The 22,494-nt window shown below is 35.8% G+C and overlaps 1 protein-coding gene across 4 annotated transcripts in view; it reads right to left on the reverse strand.

The window, feature by feature from the left end:
* GBE1 (1,4-alpha-glucan branching enzyme 1) overlaps positions 1 to 22,494 on the reverse strand; it is a 279,311-nt gene that overhangs the window by 212,178 nt on the left and 44,639 nt on the right. For all 4 annotated transcript variants that reach the window (XR_010407963.1, XR_010407962.1, XR_010407961.1 and 1 more), the window contains exon 2: positions 12,662 to 12,831. Coding sequence is in view for 1 of the 4 variants with exons in the window: in XM_054504127.1 (XP_054360102.1) it covers positions 12,662 to 12,831 (170 nt within the window). In the remaining 3 variants the exon portion in view is untranslated. The remainder of the gene's footprint in view (positions 1 to 12,661; positions 12,832 to 22,494) is intronic.

Here is a 22,494-nt window from a genome sequence, read left to right on the forward strand (position 1 = left end):
GAATCAAGTGTGTGAATAATTTACCTAGAGATGACAGCCTTGTTCTTTGGAGCCAAGCACACTTACCAGTCAACTGAGATAGCAAGAATAAAGCAATTCTAATTTTAGAATAGCCTGGGTTAAAAACAAACAAGCAAACAAACTCCTATTATGTGCCCAGAGTTGTCAATCTGCACATGGTTCATTCACCTTCAGTCCTGATCAAGCTTTCTTGTCACCTATTTCTCCTATTTAGGATGAACATGTTGAACAAACATCTTTATATTTCTATCCATAAAGCAATGTCTAGATTAGGCATATATCTGCCCAGCATATCTGTTTCATCAAGTGGCATGTATATAAGATATATTATACTGATATATATTACATGGATAGATATAAATATTTATCACCATATAGATATAATTCACTTACATTTTTAATGAGTAATCTTTAAATGGTTATGGTTACTCATATAATGATAGCCTTTTAAAAATATATTCCAGGGTCACCTGGGTGGCTTAGTCAGTTAAGCCTCTGCCTTCACCTCAGGTCATGATCCAAGAATTCTGGGATAGAGCCCCATGATAAGCTCCCCACTCAGCAGGAAGCCTGCTTCTCCCTCTCCCTCGGCCTGCTGCTCCCCCTGCTTGTGCTCTCTGTGTCAAATAAATAAAATAAAATCTTTAAAAAATATATCTTCCAAAATCTGGGGCTCCTGGGTGACTCAGTCAGTTAAGCAACGAACTCTTGGTTTCAGCTCAGGTCATGATCTTGCGGTCGTGGGATCAAGCCCCATGGCGGCCTCCATGCTCAGTGCGGAGTCTGCTTCAGATTTTTTCTCCCTTTCTCTCTGCTCCTCCCTGCTCACGCTTTCTCTCTCTCAAATAAATAAATAAAATATTTTAAAAAATATCTTCCAAAGTCTTTCAATATTATTTTTACAGAAACAATTAAAACACTAAATGTTTAATGATACCTCTATAGGTCATTCAAAAGTTAAAAACTAATGAATGTTCTTATGTTATATTAAATATTGTTCATTGCAGAGCCAAGTAGAAAACTAGGATTGCAGGCTTGTCCACAGTACAATAACATGACCATGTACCACTCTGCTAGTCTGTCTGGGCTGCCATAACAAAATGGGTGGCTTAAATAACAGACATTCATTTCTCATAGTTGTGAAGTCTGGGAAGCTCAGGATCAAAATGCCAGAAGATGTGGCTCACAGTGAAGGCCCTCTTCCTGGTTTGCAGATTGTTACCTTCTCACTGTATCCTCACATGGGACAGAGACAGAGTGAGTCCTCTAGTCTCTCTCCCTCTTATTTTAAGGACACTAATCCCATCATAGGGTCACCATGACCTCATCTAAGCGTAATTACTTCCCAACGACCTCACCTTCAAACACCATCACATTAGGGGTTAGAGCTTCAACATATAAATCTGGGGGGATACACAAAAATTCAATCCTTAACAGCCACCTAAAGAAGACTCTTCCCAGCATCATGTTTAAATTGAGTCTTACTTTTTTCTTCTACTGAAAACATCAATTCATATCCTAAACTCTTCTAAGTTTCCAAATGGTTTCTCCATTCTGCCATTTTCCTCCCAGGGAACCTCCTCCCAGGGAATATTGTGGGGTCTTCTCTACCTGGTCCCTTCCTAATTGTCTGTTCTCTTATGCCTGTTGCATAGCCTGACAAATCCTCTTTCCACTTTACTATTTTCCTAAACTTGAGTCACTGGTTCTTGCATCTCATGTCTTCCTCTGTCTTGATTTATTCCCTCATTCTGCTGGTATCCATATGTAACATCCTGAGGAAGAATGCTTTGAAGATAAACTTTCTGCATCCCTACATATCTGAAAAGGTCTCAATTCTGCCTACACACCAATGATAAATTGGCAAGGGAGTAACAACCAAATTTCCTCCACCCCAGGAATCTGAAATAATCTACCTTCCACTGTAAGTGACGTGCCCATCTGAATCTTTCCTAGGAGACATGTTTTTCCCTCCTTCTAGAAAATCTTCCTAAATAAAGAATATATATGTCATTTCTTTTAGGTTGCACATTGCGTACTACGTGCTAGGAAAAGAAAGTATGTCTATGCCTTCCCCACGAAGATGGTGGGTGGCGGGGGGGAGATGAAAAGGAAGAATATATGATACTACAGTAGCCACTGGCATATAAATGATACAAATCCTCAAAAAGGAGGGGAATACATCATCAACATTAAGCTCTACCCTACGACTGTGATTCAGAAGATTTGTTATTTACCCTGGAACCTTCATTTTACCAACACAAGGTTACTCTGCTTCAAGTGATATATGGACCACACACTGGGAAAAGTTGTTCCAGACTTAACAAAGCATGAAGAAGATGAAACTGTTCTCTAATAGATGAAACATCAAAATCCTGTTTAAAGTAAAACATAACTAATTTGCTACAATAGAAAGAAAGAGTATAACAGTATCTCCCATTGCTGAGTTTTCTAGAACAAAATAACTGAAATTCTGGGGCGCCTGGGTGGCTCAGTCAGTTAAGCATCTAACTTTGGCTTAGGTCATGATCCCAGGGTCCTGGGATCATGCCCCATGTCAGGCTCCCTGCTCAGCAGGGAGTCTGCTTCTCCCTCTGCCCCTCCTGCTGCTCATGCTCTCTCTCTCTCTCAAATAAATAAATAAAATCTTAAAAAAAATAACTGAAATTCTATAATACATACCTCTATCACAAAAAAGACTTAAAAATTCACAAAGTTAGTAAATCTAACTTTTAAAAAAATTATTGAAAATACCTTAACAGAGGCAGGGCCATTGTGCTGAACCATTCCAGGACTGCTTTAAAACAGCTAAAATACAATGTGAAAGGTGTCCTGTATATCTGCATAACTCAGCATGTTTAATGGAAGGGAAATACTATTCCAGTAATGAGAGGTCAGAGTGGAAACCAAGCTACCTATTTTCAAAAAAGACCCATAATATAGGAAACTGGTTACACAGGTAGTAGAAGAACTAAGAATTCAAATAGAGATGAGCAATAACAGGGACCTGGTAACACCCCTAAGAGAGAGGCAGGATTACCGGGACTTGGAAGCCAGGGACATCCAACAGAATCTAGCAATAAGGCAAGCCTACCTGGCAGGAGGTGAGCTTAGAGAGAAAAGCAGTAAAAACTACAAGACACAATTGCTGCAGGAGAAACAGTCTCACTTAGACAAAGGGGTAGGCAAGGGAGTAGGGGAAAATTCCCTGGCTTCTCCCTCCTCCCCCCTTAAGTAATTCATTAGGACCTCCCATTAAGCCAACTCAACAGTGGTGGAGGCCAAGGGAGCTATGGAAATGTGGTGCAGAGCAGAGCAGGGTGAGTGAAAGGATCTTAGGGCAATTAATGGTAAGAACATCAATAACCAAGGCAACCCAAGAGAACTGAAAACACATGTTCATATAAAATCTTGCACACAAATGTTCATAAAAGCATTATTCCCAATAGCCAAAAAGTAGAAACAACCCAAATGTCCTGCCACTGAAGAATGGATAAACAAAATGTGGTATATCTATACAGTAAAATATTATTCAGACACCAAAAAAGGAATAAAGGACTGTTACATGCCACACTCTTTTTTTTTTTTTTAGATTTTTATTTATTTATTCATGAGAGACAGAGAGAGAGAGAGAGAGAAGCAGGCTCCCAAGGAGCAGGGAACCCGATGCAGGACTCGATCCCAGGACCCCGGGATCATGACCTGAGCCGAAGGCAGACGCTTAACCATCTGAGCCACCCAGGCGCCCTACATGCCACACTCTTAATGAACCTTGACAACATTATGATAAGTGAAAGAAACTGGAAAGATAGGCCACATATCGTATGATCCATTTATAGGAAATGTCCAAAACAGGCAAATCCACAGAGATAGAAAACAGATTAGTGGTGGCCAGAGAATGGAGGGAGAGAACATTCGGGACTAACTGCTACCAGTTAGATGTTTCTGTTTATCGTTTTTTTGTTTTGTTTTGTTTTGTTTTGTTTTTATTTTATTTATTTGAGAGAGAGAGTGAGAGAGAGAGAGAGCACAAGAGGGGGGAGCCGAAGAGGGAGAAGCAGACTCCCCGCCAAGCAGGGAGCCCGATGCGGGACTCGATCCAGGGACTCCAGGATCATGACCTGAGCCGAAGGCAGTCACCCAACCAACTGAGCCACCCAGGCGCCCTAGATGTTTCTGTTTAGAATGATGGGAATGTTCTGGAATTAGACAGTGATAATAGTGGTACACCATAGTAAGTATACTAAAAAACCACTGAAGTGTCTATTTTGAAATGGTAAACTTTATGATATGTGAATTATAGCTCATCTTTTAAAATGTTAAAAAAAATGACAAAAAATAAATAATTGAGAATAATAAACTGAAACCTAATGAAAAGTATTGTAATATCTGAACAGCATAAATTTTTAACAGGATATTTATTAAAAAAGCAACACGAGGCTAGAAAACTATCATTTATGTCACACAGTTCAAAGCTTTAAGGTCTCTAACAGCAATTTCCTAGAATCCCAGGAGGTAAGGATGCTTCCCTATAAAAATAATCCCATTAGACCTTATAACAAAGCTCTCTGATCCAGCACAATTGGGGCAGGGTTAGTACATGTATTGAAAATACTGGTTAAAGCAGAGAATAATAAAATACATATATGCTATGTATATGCACACATATACACATCAAAAGAGTAAAAATTTTGTTTTTACTTAAAATACAAATATAAATATTCACCCATATTCTGATATAAGATTAAAGGCATTTCTCCTTAGGTCCTCTGATTAAGATTTTACAGTATCTTTCTTATATGAACCCACACCTACAATGCAACATTTATATTTCCAATTCTCTTTGGGTTATAATGGAACAGAAGCTAAAATGGTGCACACAAAGTAATCTGCATGTGAAACTGTTAGATTTATATCATTTTCTCACAGTTCACTTGTGCATACTTAATTCAAAACCATTTTTTTCCAACTTGTCCTTACTGAGATTTTCCCAATACTTAATAATTTTCTTTGCTGTCACACTTATAGTTCATCATTTTATATAATGTTATACTGCAGAATTATAATGAGAAGAATTGGCATTCACAGGATTTGAAGGGGATGGGAAACCAGCTCACTAATAAGCACTGAATGTAACTGGCAGGAGCTGAACCGCATACACGTGGTAGACTACAGTCAACTACCCATGCATGCTCAGTATCCCGTGGAAAGTTGTCAGTATCATTCAGAGTGAGCCTGTCAAACAGAAGTATATTCACTAAGTTTGGTAAGTAGACGTTAGCTAAGTAAACCTCCACTGTACCTCTACTCCGTTGAAAAGAAATAATCTATCAGTAAAAACAGATAAAGGGAAGGAGAGTAGCAACATCAGGTTGGAAAGCTAGAGAAAGTCCTGACAACTTCCTACAAAATGCCTTGGCTGTTTGGTTATTTTAAGTTTTTTTTTTTTTTTTTTTAAAGATTTTACTTATTTATTTGAGAGAGAGAATGAGATAGAGAGCATGAGAGGGGGGAGGGTCAGAGAGAGAGGCAGACTCCCTACTGAGCAGGGAGCCCGACGTGGGACTCGATCCCGGGACTCCAGGATCATGACCTGAGCCGAAGGCAGTCGCTTAACCAACTGAGCCACCCAGGCGCCTGGTTATTTTAAGTTTACATACATCAAAGAAGCCATTTCTCAGCATCGGTATTGGTTTGGTTTATAGTCCTAATGCCTTCTACCTCTCTACCTTGCAGTCGCCACCTCTTTGCTAAAATAACAACATCAAGAGTCCTCAGACCATCCCAGAAATTTGTTTTTTAGAAACATCCCAATCTCCAAAGAGCCAAACTTATGAGAACCCACATAACAAAAATGCATTCACAGAGGACCCACAGAAAGTTGAGAGTCTAACTCACAAAAAACTCCTTGAAGTTCCGCTTGAATCCAGAGGTCAGTAGAGATTCCAGAAAAAAAACCCTCAACAATCAAGGTAGAGAGCACTACTGCACTACCCTACCTACCTAACTCCCCTCTGATCACACACATAACACAGATTATCTAGAATATCAAAGAATCTGGAAAGTTTACACTTTATATTGTAAGTATGTGTTTTTTGCCATGCGGGTCATTCATACTATTATTCCCAAAGTTTCATGAGCCTCCATAAAAGAAGATTGTGCTCCCATGCCCTATGGACATAAGGCTTGGCCAAATTATTTGGTTAATGAAATGGAAGTGGAAATCACATGTGTCACTGCCAAACTGAAGCTTTTAAAACCATAACAGGTTTCCTCCACTATTCTTTCTCTCTGCGTGCCCCACACAGGGGCTGCTCCATCATCCTGGGAAGAATTTGACCCTCGGGACTGAGGCACAGCTCATAACTGTAGCCTTTGCAGTTGCAAACCATTATGTTAGAGTTTTTTGTAACATGCCACACCACAGTGAAAGCTGACTAACACAGCAGTGATAGATTTACGGGAAGGAAGAGAATACAAAGGAGGTTGACATCAGAACTATACCTTCCAACCATAAAAGACTTCTAAACCAATAGATAATCCCTAATTTTTATTTTTTATTTTTATTTTTTTATTTTAAGATTTTATTTATTTATTTGAGAGCGAGCATGAGAGGGGGGAGGGTCAGAGGGAGAAGCAGACTCTCTGCCGAGCAGAGAGCCCAATGCGGGACTCGATCCCGGGACTCCAGGATCATGACCTGAGCCGAAGGCAGTCGCTTAACCAACTGAGCCACCCAGGCGCCCGATAATCCCTAATTTTTAGATCGGTGCTTCTCCAAACTCTCTGTGCTGACGGATCAGTTACCTTTAAAAAAAAAAAAAATTCCAATCTATTATAGACCAAATCTTATGTCAAATGTAATAAAATGAATTATTAGAAAATCAAAAGGAAAAAAAGGCTTTCAAAATTTAAGCCCCAATTTTTATATTATCATTAGATTCACCTAATGAATCTAATTCTCTGAAAAAAAATTACTCTGTCAAACTATTAAAGTTTCTAAATGCTGAGGTGCCTGGGTGGCTCAGTCAGTTAAGCAGATGCCTTCGGTTCAGGTGATGATCCTGGGGCCTGGGATCGAGCCCCGCATCTGGCTTCCTGCTTAGTGGGGAGTCTGCTCTCCCTCTCACTCTGTTCCTCCCTGCCATGCTCGCTCGTACTTTCTTTCCCCCTCTCTCAAATAAATAAATAAAATCCTTAAAAACAAGTAAAGTCTCTAAATGCTTACAATCCCAATTTCTGCCAGTACATCACTGCCAAATAATTACAGTGCATGGAACCACACTGGTCCACAGAGTACACTTTCAGCAGCACTCTTGCAGAGCATGTGGAATGAAGAAATACAAAGGCTTTTATGATGATGTAAACTTCTGGGCAATTGTATAACTGAAAACAAAATTACAGACTAATTTTGTCCAGGAAACAGGTAAAATTCTCCTTAATGTCATTCCTACTCTGCAAAAATATCTGTGGTTCCTTTTTTCTGTAGGCATAAAAATCAGAGTGTTATTTTTTCCTTTTTTTTTTGTAGTCCCTCAGTGATAGACATTTAGGTTATTTGAAAAGTGCCTAGCTCTCAGACTTAGTAATTTTAAATGAAATGTTTTCAGTTATAGCGAATAGAACCCAATTATTTTATATTGACATACGTAGTTTACTGCCTTTCTCTCTACTTATTATCATCTAACTACTGGAAAGCACCCAGTTTTCTTCAATTATTTAGAAACCTGCAATAAACATGGTTTAGTTCCAAAACTCCAAGTATATTTTAAATCACACTTAATTTTCTAAAGAATGAATCTTTGCTCTATTGAAGATGATTCAAAGTTTTAGAAATTCATCTCGAACCTTTAAGTAGTTTCTGGCTTGCCCAGAAATACTTTTTGGGTGGTAAGATTCCAATTCTGATGAATGTCATTATACATCCACTGTCCTCCTGGGTTGCGATGGCAGCTGCTAGCTGCTTAAAAAGCTAGTTTTTAAAAAATGACTTAAAGGAAAAGAAATGACTGTTTCATTTTCTCTCAAATAAAGAAAAATATGTGTAATATATTTAAAGTGAAGTTGCTTTTCAAGCTTTAAAAATGTGGATGGCAAAAGCTAGATCCACTTCGGTTTGGACAACACAGAGACTAAATCATTGGACTCGCGCAAGAGTCAACTGCCTTTTGAAATTAATAGTAATTTCTTTAGTAAGAAAGAAAAGACCATTACAAATGAGAGAATTTTTTCAATCCTGTCAATTAACATTTCTTGAGCACTGAATAAGGTATAAAATGTTTTCTCATCTACAATCTAGTTAGTATCTACAGCAACCCAGTTTAGGCAAGTAAGACAAATATCATCATTTTATCCCCACTGAGCCAAAGGAAGAACTGTGTTTCGAAAGCTCAACGATGATTTCAAACCTTTTTTTTTTTTTTTTTACATCCAATTCATGGCAATTTCTTTCTTAAAGATCATTTGTTTTTGACTATTCTGAATAGTCGTACCTAAATTATCTTCAGGTAGGTTGGCAAAAAAAACACAATAGAACAAATATTTACCAGCAACATTATGAATAAGACCAGAGAAAGAACGTATAGCGCAGTCCACTTCTAAAATGATTAAAAGAGGAGACAAATATCACAGTATGCTAGAGTATTTTGATTACAGGTACAATTTTTCATAATACAGAATTAAAGTCTAGACATTCTTTAATTTATATTCTCCTAAAAAAATACCACAAATGTCTCATCATTTAGGTAAAAACTAAATTAAGAAAATTTCCATTTTCAGGTAAATATAAGTAACAGTCAATTTAGCAATTAGACGAAATAAAGTTTTTGTTGCTGGTGTCTGAAGAACTGTTTTATATTATCTTTGGGGGTTGAGAGAAGAGGTAGGTATAAAAGCAATGTTTTAAATTATATTACACTTCAATGATAAAAATATAAAGTTATGTTACTTTTTAAATCTCTGCCAATAGGTGAAGAAGCAATTTTTTTTAATATAAGGTGGTATTTCACCTTATATTAGTATCAATATACAATATTATATCTTATATCAATGTTACAGTTGGAGATTAATTCTACAGAACCTTTTAAGTTTATTGCTGTGTCAACCTATCAGCTGATAAATATGAGTACAGTCATGAATACAGTTAAATGTGTTTTAAATGTTTTTAAATGTTTTTTAAAACATTTTAATATGATCAGCAAAGCTACCAAGAACATTTTAACTAATCTTCATATGCATTTTGTAATGAAAAAAGATACTATAGTTGTTTAGCTAATTAATATCCATTTTCTTTTCCTTTGGTTTAGTACAAATTTATACATTAGAAAACTTAATAAAATTATCTAACCTATTTTGGAGGCTGAGAAAAAGTTCAACAAAGAAAAATGACTTTCTTCTTGCTCAACTCTTCTTTAAAAAGAAAAAAAAAGGAAAGAAAATTAAGTAGGGAAAAACAAAATACAGAATTCCTTGTGTTAAAGGCATGGTTAGTTCAGTTTTTTAAGGGTGTATTTTCAGCTATGTTGTCATCATCATCAAAATTCTATGCTCTACAGAGTCATATCAAATTAATGCTCACTACTCACAGGTACATTTTTTTTTTCCAAAGACATATTCTTTTAAATGCATTATTAACCCAAAAGTTTGGCTCTACTCTCAATTTTCAAACTTTTTTAAGTGAAAGCTCCTTAGTGAGAAGAAGTTGAGATCTAACGTATACAGAGACCCTGAGACCCTGTAACTTTGGGCAGAAAAGCTATTCTTTCATCTAGATAAGAAAATAGGTTAGTGGGGTGCCTGAGTGGCTCAGGAAGTTAAGAGTCCACTTGGGCTCAGGTCTTGATCCTGGGTCCCTGGAATGGAGCTCAGCATGGGGCTCTCTGCTAAGCAGGGAGTCTGCTTCTCCCTCTGCCCTCCCCCACTTATGCTTGTGCTCTCTGTCTCTCTGTCTCTGAAATAAATAAATAAAATCTTAAAAAAAAAAGAAAGAAAAAATAGATTAGTCATTTAAATTTTCCCAGCATACTGCCTGTTCCTATTTTCTATCACAATTTCATTTATCTTAGTTTTTCCCATCTCTCCAGTAAAATTAAGGGCTCACTGATTAAATCTGATGTTCTTCAAATTCTTAGACACTTAATAAATATTGGTTGATGAAAATAATTCACCAAATGCTATCCCAAGTATATGGAGAGATTTTAAATTATGTTACACACCCTCACAAAGGGTAGCATTTTAAAAAATCAACTTGAATTGTAAAAAAAAAAAAAAAAAAAGTTAACAGAGGGCATTTTTACATTAAAATAGGAAGTAGATAATTTTTAGTTTTCTGTTTACAAAAAATTTTTTAATTATTATACTTTTGATATATAAGCATTAAATCCTAAATAAAATTTTAAAATGCAGTTTTCCAAATGCACATAGGGCCCAAGTATATTTACGAGACACAATTTCTAGTAAATCAACATTAGTCCTTATGACAGTTCCCAAATCTAATTCTCATATAGTTCCTTTCCCATATTTTTATATTTCTAAAACCTACTTAGTGGGTTTAATCATAAATATGTTGGAGGGGGTACCTAACGCAAGTACCAAATTTTAACTGAGGTTCTTATAGTAGTTTTGGTATCTCTATGTAAAAATCAACTTGTACATTCTCAATCAATACTTCTCAATCTTATAAATGGCCATAAAAAGAAGTAATAAAATAGAATGCCAAAAGTGCCTGAATGATAGGTGGATGTCTAAATGGTCTTTTAACAAAAAACTACTAGTCAAGACAGTTGTATAGAGAAGATGGAGAAATAGTAATGTTTGTGTTTAAGAAAGAATTATTAATGACTATTTTAATAAAATTTAAGAAGTCTCTTATCCCCATAATTTTATATAATTTCATAATTATCATCAGGCAAACAAAACTAATCTAAGTCAGCAGATCACATGGTCTTTCTCAAAACTTTCCTTGAAGTTTTCAATAACTCTCAAGAAACAGGCCTCATCTAATTTGCAGGACTGCAAGTCCTTAGACCTGTGATTTCCAATAAAGGAGCCAGTAGACATATGTAACCACTGAACACTTGAAATAAGGTTAGTGCAACTGAGAAACTGAATTTTAAATTTTATTTAATTTTAATTACTTTATTAAATTTAAATTTTAAAATTGCTATTCAACTCAGTTACTAGAACTTTTAATTCTGTTTGAAAAAAACTTGGGTTTGTATTCTTAAACTGAAAATTTTATTAAATCTAAATATAGATCAAGTATTGCCAATGAAAAAATATCAGAGCTAAAAGAATACAAAAGAACAAAAATACCTCAATGAATTTTATATTGATTATATTAGTATTAAAATATTTTGATATACTGGGTTAAATAAAATTTTTCATTATTAAAATTCATTCAACTGTCCATCTTTTACCTTTTTTAATATAGCTACTAAAAGTTCTGAATTACATAAGTGGCTTACATTATATTTCTATTAGACAGTACTGCTTTAGACAACATGTATAAAATCAAAACTTTTTAAAAGTCGGCTTCTTTAAGGTATAATCTACATGCAATAAAATGCAGTCTTTTACAAGTATAGGTCTATAAATTTTGACAAATGTATGCAGTCATGTAACAACCAGCATAACTGGTACATAAAATATTTTCATCACCCCAAGAAGCTCCTTCGTGCTCCTCTGTCAACTCACAACTCCTACCTCCAAGCCCTGACAACTCTGTCTTCTGTCCCTATAGCTTTGCCAATTCTAGAATGTCATATAACTGGAATAATATAGCATGTAGACTTTTAAATCTGATAAAATCAAATTTTAAATACTACAGTACTCTCCCGGCACTAAGGATGATTATCATTCTGATATTTCCTTGTATTATGAACATTTTGCCAAGGCCTGGTTTTCATTATTCTACTTCTAAAACTGAGCTTTCTTCCTTGTCACTGTTACAGTAATTTATTTATACCACTAGAATACAACTGTATTATAGTTCTTTACATACAAGTTCTTCCTCACTAGACTGTAAGCCAGAAGCCTGACATCTAGACCAACTATGCTTTCCATCGGGTTAACTGCCTAATGAAATTAACAGTGCAAATAACAGGCTAAGAAGATATTCATTTAAAAAAAAATTGAGATTGTATTATAAAAAAGGAAAAGAAAAACAAAAAGAATTGAGTCATGCAGAAGTTTATCCTCTAGATTAGACGTCTACTTTTACTGAGGTCTCAAAAAAGGGTATTAGGCTCTAGAAGATCCAAGAACTACAATGCCATCTAACCAGGTGCAAATGCTAGTGGAGATTTAACTTACACCAATATTTTCACCCAGATTGCTATTGATTTTGTCAGGGCTTGCTAACAAAGTTGAATAAATTTGGAGCAGTCTGTCCTAGCACTATTTTTCTCATAAACTCTGTTACTTCTGGTACATGATTTTACAGAACATAAAAGTTTTTCAGGAACACCTGTATTACATGACAGTAGGAACCACATGAAGGTAAAGACAACAAATCCGATGGCTATCTGAAAGGTCGGATATTTGTAATCAGTAATTTTCATATAAATCTATGAAGTATAACAAGTCTTTAAGTAAATAAATAAATTTTGTACAACTAACTTTAAATCTTTCAAACACTTACTGAAGTCTCCAGTAAGAAAAACTCCTTCTGCTCCTGGGGCCCATTCTTTGCAGTATAAACCACCATCGGCACATGTGTGGACACCAAATGATTCATAACCTCTGGAAAATTTATCAATACCACCTTCGTTCTCTTCGATGTTGTTCAAAGTCTCCTTAAACCGCTTATACCTTTGAAAAAGTGCAAAAGAAGGAAGTTAGAAAACAAAATCATATTCCCGGAAAGCTACTGTAATTAAGTAAATGCTTTATTTACTCTTGTTCAGAAAAAGGAAAGAAAAAAGATATTAAAGAGGAATAATGTGAATAATTTCACATAATAAGGTAGCAATTACCTCACAGGATAAAATCATCCTTATCTCAAACTGAACCAATCTAACATTTTTTGGTAATTTCATGCATTTTGGTATGAGAGAGAAAATACAGTTGTTCTATATTCCATGAAATTTTTTAAAAATCAGCATTATAGCAACTTCTATGTCAAAATAGTATGATGAAGGAGCATCCCTATGTGTCTCTCTTCTAACCCCTAAGAAAATAAAAGAAAAATAGTCAAAAGCCAGAGAGATAAATAAAATTACCCTACAACAGGGTTTGGCGGATTTTTCCTGTTAAAGGATAGATAGTAAATTGGTCCACTTCACAACAACTCAACTATCTCTCTGAAGCATGAAAACTGCTGCAGACAACATGTAAATGAATGGGTATGGCTGATGCCAATAACACATTATTTACAAAACAGTTATTGGCCAAATTTGGCCTATGGGTGGTAGTTTGCCTAGTCTGCCCTATATCAACTAAGCATGGAAAGAACATACTACATCGTGTCAAACTGTAAAAGCTAGTGGCCACGAGAAGAAACCAAAGATTCCTTCCCAAGGAGGACCAAGAGTAGCACATGGTTGTTCCTGACCCTCTCCCAGAGCCAGAGTCCATACAGCTATGCCAACGAAACACTACTATTGTCACTAATACCAACAGATCTAGGGAGAAGCTAAGACAAAACAGGTGAAACTGAAGTGAGGCAGGTGGTAGGTGCTTTTTGTCAGAAGTGAAGGTTCCAGAACAATGAACTGAGCAATGCTAATAAGCTTCCTTGCACTTCCCCAGACCCTGAGGGGTGAGCAATAAAAGTCCCAGAAAGATGACATGAATCCAAGTAGGGGATATACAGGGAATATTTTGCACTATATTTCAACTTAATTAAAAATGAACGCAATAGGGGTGCCTGAATGGCTCAATCGGTTAAGAGTCTGCCTTTGGCTCAGGTCATGATTCCAGCGTCCTGGGATGGAGCCCCGGGTCAGGCTCCCCTGCTTAGCAGGGAGTCTGCTTCTCCCTCTCCCTTACCCCTGCTCCTGTGCTCTCTCTATATATAATAATAAATAAAATCTTTAAAAAACTGAACTCAATAAAAATAAGAGATGAGGAAAAAAATAAGAGATGAGGGATTATATGACAAAACAATAGAATGAGAGGTAAAATGAGACCCCTACACCTAAGGAAACAAAAGGAGGAACAAAATATGTCACTGGAAAATAATAAATTAGAATTGGCAAGAAACAAAATGCACATATAATAAAAATAGCAAATTATTAAATGAATAAATAATTGGAAATTTATGTAATTAGAGAAGAAAAAGGCAAAGAAGTGGAGTATATTAAAGAAGCTAAGAGGTACGCAAAATTGACAAAAATGTTCTAAATAAGGATAGCTGCTGACTCCGAAGAACAAAACCAAATAAAATGATGTAAAAAATATAAAGCTGGAAAATTTTTCTCTCAGAATTAAATCTGCATATTTGCGGTACCTGGGCAGCTCAGTCGGTTAAGGGCTCGGCTCAGGTCATGATCTCCAGGTCCTGCCCAGTGTGGGTCACCATGCTCAGTGGGGAGTCTGCTTGTCCCTCTCCCTCTCCCTCTGCCCTGCCCCCCAGCTCATGCTCACTCTCTCTCTCAAATAAATAAAATCTTAAAAAAGAATTAAATTTGCATATTAAAAAAGAGCATGCTATGTTTTAAGAAAAATTTGGAAAACAAACACAAACACGCACATGTGCAACACCTCCCAATTTAAGCTACTGAAATTCAAAGGATAAAGAAAGAACTCCTCAGACAACCAGTCATAAAAAAGCAAGCAGAGGGAGGTTTTTTTGTTTTGCTTTGTTTTTCTCAAAGGAACATTACACTAAAGACCAAAAGATAAAGCCAAGCCCACACATTTCTGAGAAGGAAAGGGAATAATCTAATGGTATTATATAAGGCAATTTCCTCAAACCTAAGGAATTCTTTAAATACTGTCAAATTAAAAAATAAATTTAAGTTTATTACACTAATAAACTATGGTTGAAGAGGAAAAAAACCAAAACTAGGTGATTAAAAGATTAAAAACATACACAGAGGAATTAAAAGTCATGGCAGCAGCGTTGCTGAACTGAGTCTTTAAATATAGAACCATGGCTAGACAATGGTGCATGTGTGTGAATGTGATAACAAAAAATAACCTCAGTGATTAAAGTAAATTTTATTGTAAAAGAAATGAGCTGAGGGAAAGGAAAACAGAAGAAAATACAGTGTACACCTATTTTGCCCATTGCCCCACCAACCTCCTCTCTGGCAACCACCAGTTTTTCTCTATATTTTTAAGAGTCCATTTTTTGTCTCTTTTTTTCTTTGTTCGTTTGTTTTCTTTGTTAAATTCCACATAGTAGTGAAATCATATGGCAGATGTCTTTCTCTGACTGACTTATTTCACTTAGTATTCTAGGTCCATCCATGTTGTTGCAAATGACAGGATCTCATTCTTTCTTTCTTTTTTTGGTATTAATTTAATTTAATTTTATTTTATTTTATTTTACTATGTTACATTAATCACCATACATTACATCATTAGTTTTTTTTTTTTTAAAGATTTTATTTATTTATTTGAGAGAGAGAATGAGAAAGAGCACATGAGAGGGGGGAGGGTCAGAGGGAGAAGCAGACTCCCTGCCGAGCAGGGAGCCCGACGCGGGACTTGATCCTGGGACTCCAGGATCATGACCTGAGCCGAAGGCAGTCGCTTAACCAACTGAGCCACCCAGGCGCCCACATCATTAGTTTTTGATGTAGTGTTCCATGATTCATTGTTATGGCTGAGTAATATTCCATTATGTGTGTGTGGGTGTGTGTGTATATACACACACTTATAAACATACATACACACACACACACACCCAGTTCTGTATCCTCTGTATCCATTCAATTATCAATAGACATTTGGGTTGATTCCATATCTTGGCTACTGTAAATAATGCTGCAGTAAACGTAGGGGTACATATATGTTTTTGAATTCGTGTTTTCATTTCCTTTGGGTAAATGGCCCATAGTACAATTACTGGATCATACAGTAATTCTACTGTTAAGTTTTGGGGGAGCCTCCATACTGTTTTCCACAGTGGCTGCACCAGCTTGCATTCCCACCAATTGTGTATGACTTGTATAAGTTCTTCATATATTTTGGTTATGAACCCCTAATCAGATACATCATTTGAAATTATCTTCTCCTACTCATGAGGGCTGCCTTGTTTGGTTGATAGCTTCCTTTGTTGTGCAAAAGGTTTTTATTTTGTTGTAGTCCCAATAGTTTAATTATGCTTTTGTTACCCTTGGCTGAGAGGACATATCTAGAAAAATATTTCTATGGCCAATGTCAAAGAAACTACTGCCTATGTTTTCTTCTAGAAATGTTATGGTTTCAGAACTCACATTTAGGTCTTTAATCCATTTTCAGTTTATTTTTGTGTATGGTGTAAGAAAGTAGTTCAATTTCATTCTTTTGCATGTAGCTGTCCAGTTTTCCCAAAACCATTTGTTGAAGAAACTGTCTTTTTCCCACTATATATTCTTGTCTTTCTTGTTGTAGATTAATTGACCATAACAGTGTAGGCTTATTTCTGGGCTCTGTATTCTGTTCCATTGATCTGTGTCTAATTTTGTGTCAGTACCATACTATTTTGATTACTACAGCTTTATAGTATACCTTGAAATCTAGAATTGTGATATCTCCAGATTTGTTTTCCTTTTTCAAGATTGCTATTTGGGGTCTTTTGTGGTTTGTACAAATTTTAGGATTATTTACTTTGGTTCTGTGAAAAATGTTGCTGGTATTTTGATAGGGATTACATTAAATCTGTAAATTGCTTTGGATGGTACGGACATTTTAACAATACTGGTTCTCCAATCCATCAGCATGGAATAGCTTTCCATTTCTTTGTGTCATCTTCAATTTCTTCATCAATGTTTTATAGTTTTCAGAGTACAGGTTTTCCCCTCCTTGGTTAAGTTTATCCCTAGGTATTTTATTCTTTTTGGTACTATTTGATATATTGTAAATGGCTTAAACCCTTTGTTGACAGATGTACACTCCAGAAAACAACATTTTTGAGTATAAAGGAAGATGTATATAAATTTCAGACATTTCTTTCATTTCACTTCAGTATCTTTGTTTCAAATAAATTTAAGTTAAATTTAACACATATTTTTCTCATGTTTCATTATATTATTTCTGTCTATCAAGATATTTCTCTATTCTCCTACCTATATGTAAGCATACAGAATATCAGGAATAATGTTCCCCAAATATTAGTGACAATTTCTTTCATGGGGTTTCTTTTTACTTTCTCCCTTGCATTGTTCCAATCATTTATAACAAATAAGTACCATTTAAATAAAAAATGGGTTGTGAGATTGAGCCCCACATCAGGCTCCAGGCTCAGCGGGGAGTCTGCTTGAGATTCTCTCTCTCCTCTCCCTCTGTCCCTCCCCCATGTGCTTGCACACTCTCTATAAATAACCTTAAAAAAAAACAAAACCAATAGTTCACAAAAAAATACAAATGGCCAATAAACATATGAAAAGATGTTCAAATTCTTATGTAACTAAAGAAGTGCAAATCCTAAACTTGAAAATTCTACTTTCTACCTAAAAAAATCAGTAAACATGATAGTCTGTGTGAACACAGTATAGCGCAGAGGAAAAGACATTCTCAAAGACAGTTTGGTATGATATAAACCAGAGAACAATTTGGCATCAGCTATGAAAATTTCAAAATCACGAAGTAATTCCATTTTTAGAAATTTATGCTTTGGATCTACAGAACAAGGAAGCAAGGCCATCTATGGTGTACAGTGATAATCATTATGGCACTATTTATGACACCAAGCCATGGAAAATAACCTACCAGATCAACAGTTGGGAGACTAGTTGAATAAACCGTGGAACATCCAAACAATAAATTACACAAGAGTCATTAAGAGGAATGAGGTAGAGAGAAATGGGCTGATATGCAAAGATGCCCCAAATGGATTGCTAATTTTAGGGAAAGAAGTTATAGAACAGTATTCTGCAAAGCAGCTATTTGCATAAAGAAAATATAGATACGGCTATGAATGGCATGCAGATCCATTTTCACAGGGCCTCTTCCTCAGCTCCAGGGGTGGGGTTCCAATGGCCTGAGGTGGGCAGGGGCCTTAAGACTTCCTAACACCACCACAGTCACCACATTTGCTTCAATGACAGCAAAAACATGCCATATAATCAGATCAATGGAGTGAAGTGGCTTATAGGAGTGGTAGGTGTGGGTGGGAATATTTCATAAATGACCCCCTTTTGTATTGTTAATTGAAGTATATTTGACACTATGTTACATTAGTTTCAGGTGTACAACTTGTCATTAGATAGACATGTTTACTATGCTATCTATGTTATTATGCTATGCTTACCATAAATGTAGCGATCATCTGTCACCATAAAACGTTATTGCAATAATATTGACTATACTGCCTATACTGTACCTTTTATTCCCGTGACTTATTCATTCCCTAATTGGAATGTACCTCTCATTCCTCTTCACCCATTTTGCCCATCCTACTACCCACCTCTCCTCTGGCAACCGCCCATTTGTTCTCTGTATTTATATGTCTATTTCCACTTTTTGTTCATTTATTTTTTAGATTTCACATATAAGTGAAAGCATATGGTATTTGTCGTTCTCTGACTTTTTTCACCTAGCTATCCATGTAGTCGCAAATGGCAGGGTCTTACCATCCCTTCTCATGACTGAGTAATATTCCATCGTGTATGTGTAGACCCACCACTTTTTCCTTTTTATTATCTATTGATGGACAATTAGGTTGCTTCCTTACCTTAGCTATTGTAAATAACACTACAGTAAACACAGGGTATATATATCTTTTTGAATCAGCCTTTTTGTTTTCTTTGGGTAAATATCCAGTAGTGGAATTATTGAATTGTATGGTATTTCTATTTTTAATTTTTTCAGTAGCTTCCATACTGTTTTCCACAGAGGCTGCACCAATTTGCATTCCCACCGACAGTACACAAGGCTTCCTTTTTCTCCACATCCTTGTCAACACTTGTTATTTGTCTCTTTGATACTAGCCATTCTGACAGGTGTAAGATGATATCTCATGGTTTTGATTTGCACTTCCCTGATGATTAGTGATGTTGAGCATCTTCTCATGAGCATCTTTCGATAGTCTGTTGGCTATCTGTATGTCTTCTTCAGAAAAATGTCTATTTGGGTCCTCTGCAGATTTTTAATCAAATTATTTGGGGATTTTTGGTGTTGAGTTGCCCCTTTGTATTATATATATACCCAGTACATATGAATACACACACATACATGCACACACATGTACACATGTGCGTGCAGCATGCACACACATCCGTGGTTTTATAAGTATAAAAATTATATTTAATCCATGATCTGAAATAAATTAGCTTTTAACAAAATGACATGACCCCAGTCTCATTGACAGCCTTTACTCCAGGGGACACAAACTGAACCACCCACAGAAACCAGAGAAGTATCACATATATGAGGAGATGCCCCACATAAAGAAACACAAAAGTGTGAAACTGATGAGAAAAGATGAAGGTGGCCTTAGAGTACAGAAAACAATGCAGAAAGGAACTCTCATAAGATGGAAAGTACAAATCCCACTGAAAAACAAAAGCTTCTGTTTAATAGCTACAGCCCATTGTTACCAAGTGTGATTTGCCAGATCAAATAGTTACTCAAGAATCAAAAAAATCTGACATTTTTCTATGAACTCTCCCTAATTTAAATATTGGCAATGTTTCAAAAATCCTTAAAATACTGACCTGGACCAAAAAAAAAAAAAAAAAAGGTCTATAGATATAATGAGATACTAGTATGCAAACCCTCTCACAGTCTCAAAGTCCTATGAGAAAATGTGTTTTTTGTTTTTTGTTTTGTGTTTACTTCTTATGAATATCATTCAGCTATAATTCGTGGGTGTATGAAAACTCTAACCCATATTAAACAACATAGTAACAACATTCCATAAAATGATCAAATAGTAAGGAACAATCAACAAAATTAATTTGGACTTAGGGCGAAAAGAATAAAAACATATATACATAATACAAGGAAAATTACTGATTAAAAAAGATACAACTCGGGCGCCTGGATGGCTCAGTTGGTTAAGCGACTGCCTTCGACTCAGGTCATGATCCTGGAGTCCCTGGATCGAGTCCCGCATCGGGCTCCCTGCTCGGCAGGGAGCCTGCTTCTGCCTCTGACCCTCCCCCCTCTCATGTGCTCTCTCTTTCTCATTCTCTCTCTCAAATAAATAAATAAAATCTTAAAAAAAAAAAAGATACAACTCTGGGAGGTTAAACAAATGCAGTAATAATTTTATTGTTAATGTGAGCCTTATCTTAAAAACACTTCAGATTTAAGGTTTAAGTTTAAAAAAAAAATCATTCATAAGAACTTTCATAAAATATGTACAAATGCCCCATTTACTAAAATTTCATCGGAAATAGGATTATAGCATTATATTACTTTAACTAAATATCTTGACTTCCCTCAAGGTCAGCCCTATAGCTTCTGATACAGAAATACACATTCCACTTTGAAATCACTGTGGCTCAAAAAAGAAAATGCCTGAGGACACAGCAAGCTCATCATGCCTGTGCCCTCTCCTACTACAGTCATCTCTCTTAATATTTTGCTATGAATTTATAGGATATTTAAAAACTAGGTCAAATTCTTAGTAACCAAAGAACATAAAATGAAGTTAGTATAGCAACTAGCATTTTGTACAGATATAGATTTGATCTCTACACTGATGTTTTTAATCCTTTTTACAAAGGAAGAAACAGGCACAACTAAATATGTTAAGTTGTCCAAGGTCAAGAAGGTAAGGAGCAATAGAGATGAAGCATCATTTATCAAAAAAGGTATACTTTAAGTGAATCAAGAGACAAAAAACTCAAATTAAATGTCACATTTTCTTTTTAAAGAAACTCCTTAAAATTTCATTCATAAAGCTATTAATCTTTTAATTAAGAGAATCAGCTTAGTCTTTAGAAATAAAGTGCAGGTTATATCCTGTTACATACTCTATGTGACTTTGAACAAGTCACTTAACCTCCCTTTTCCTTAATTTCCTCCCCTCTTAAATGGGAGAAACATACAGGTTCTAAGGAATCAATGAAATCACACTGGAGCCATCCCCACAGTAGCCAGCAAGCGCTCAGTAACTGTTGGCTGCAACTTCAGTGAGGGGCAATGCTGTAGGATACTTTTTATCTTTTTTTATTTATAGCACTGATTTAGATTTTAATATATATGTTAAGTATTAGCAAACATTAAGGGCCTCAAATTCCAAAAGTGTTTAAGAATCTTTACCATTCTTTTCCTGTTGTGGAAATTACAAATAAAGGCATACTAACACATAGCACATACTAAGTACTCCATATTGACTTGAATGCACGGAATATGGAAAGTTTGGAAAAAAATTAAATAGATTGGATTGACAGGGGGTATAGTTATTTTACAGAGGTAGGAGGAGTAATTTTAGAAAAAAAAAAAAAAAGAAACAAACTGAAATCTTTGCTCTCCTGGAAGATAATTCATCCTAGATCAGTACTGAATTTCTAATTTCAGGCAGAGTTGTGAACATAGGAGATAGGTCAAGGGAGATGGATCATACCTTATCTAGAAATGTCTAGGATGTAGAATCCTTTCTCAAGTGTTTCTGAGTGGTCCTGAAACCTAAGGAACCCACGGGGGAAATTCCCTCCCTGCTAGCTTAATTTTCAAGATTTTATATTGTCGTTTGCTTCCTCATGGAGACTTGTATTGGAGGCAAGAATAAGCACAGAAGTAAAAGCTCAACAGGAATTTTTAATAGCTAAACAATGGGAAAATAAGGTTAAAAGAGGAGGGAATGGGATTTTTGAAAGAAAAAATAGCTTTTTAAATCAGTCTTTAAAAAGACTTCAAGGTTTCTCACAGGAACTTTCTTCTCAGGTGAAAACTATCCAGAATATGCACAATTATCCATGTATTAAAATGTCAAATGAAGATTTAGGCATTTGAGACTTTAAAGTGAACAGTTTATGTCTCTTAATTAAGGATAAGTATTCTACAACAAAAACTGCAACATATTTATTACAGATTAAAAATATTTATTGTGTGCTAATAATTCAGTTACATAAAATAAAATCCTTTCCTTTAGAAGTTTATTAGTCCAGGGTGCCTGGGTGGCTCAGTCGGTTAAGTGTCTGCCTTCAGCTCAGGTCATGATCCTGGGGTCCTGGAATCGAGCCCCGCTTCCGGCTCCCTGCTCGGCGGGAAGCCTGCTTCGCCCTCTCCCACTCTCCCTGCTTGTGTTCCTGCTCTCGCTATCTCTCTCTCTGTCAAATAAATAAATAAACAAAATCTTAAAAAAAAAAAAAGTTCATTAGTCCCATGGAAGAGTGTTCAACTCAGGACAGGAGAGGGTTGGGGTAAGCAAGC

This window comes from Mirounga angustirostris, unplaced genomic scaffold (genome assembly GCF_029215605.1).
Source record: "Mirounga angustirostris isolate CCGP_5_RB_7025 unplaced genomic scaffold, mMirAng1.0.hap1 SCAF_1, whole genome shotgun sequence".
NCBI classification, from domain to species: domain Eukaryota; kingdom Metazoa; phylum Chordata; class Mammalia; order Carnivora; family Phocidae; genus Mirounga; species Mirounga angustirostris.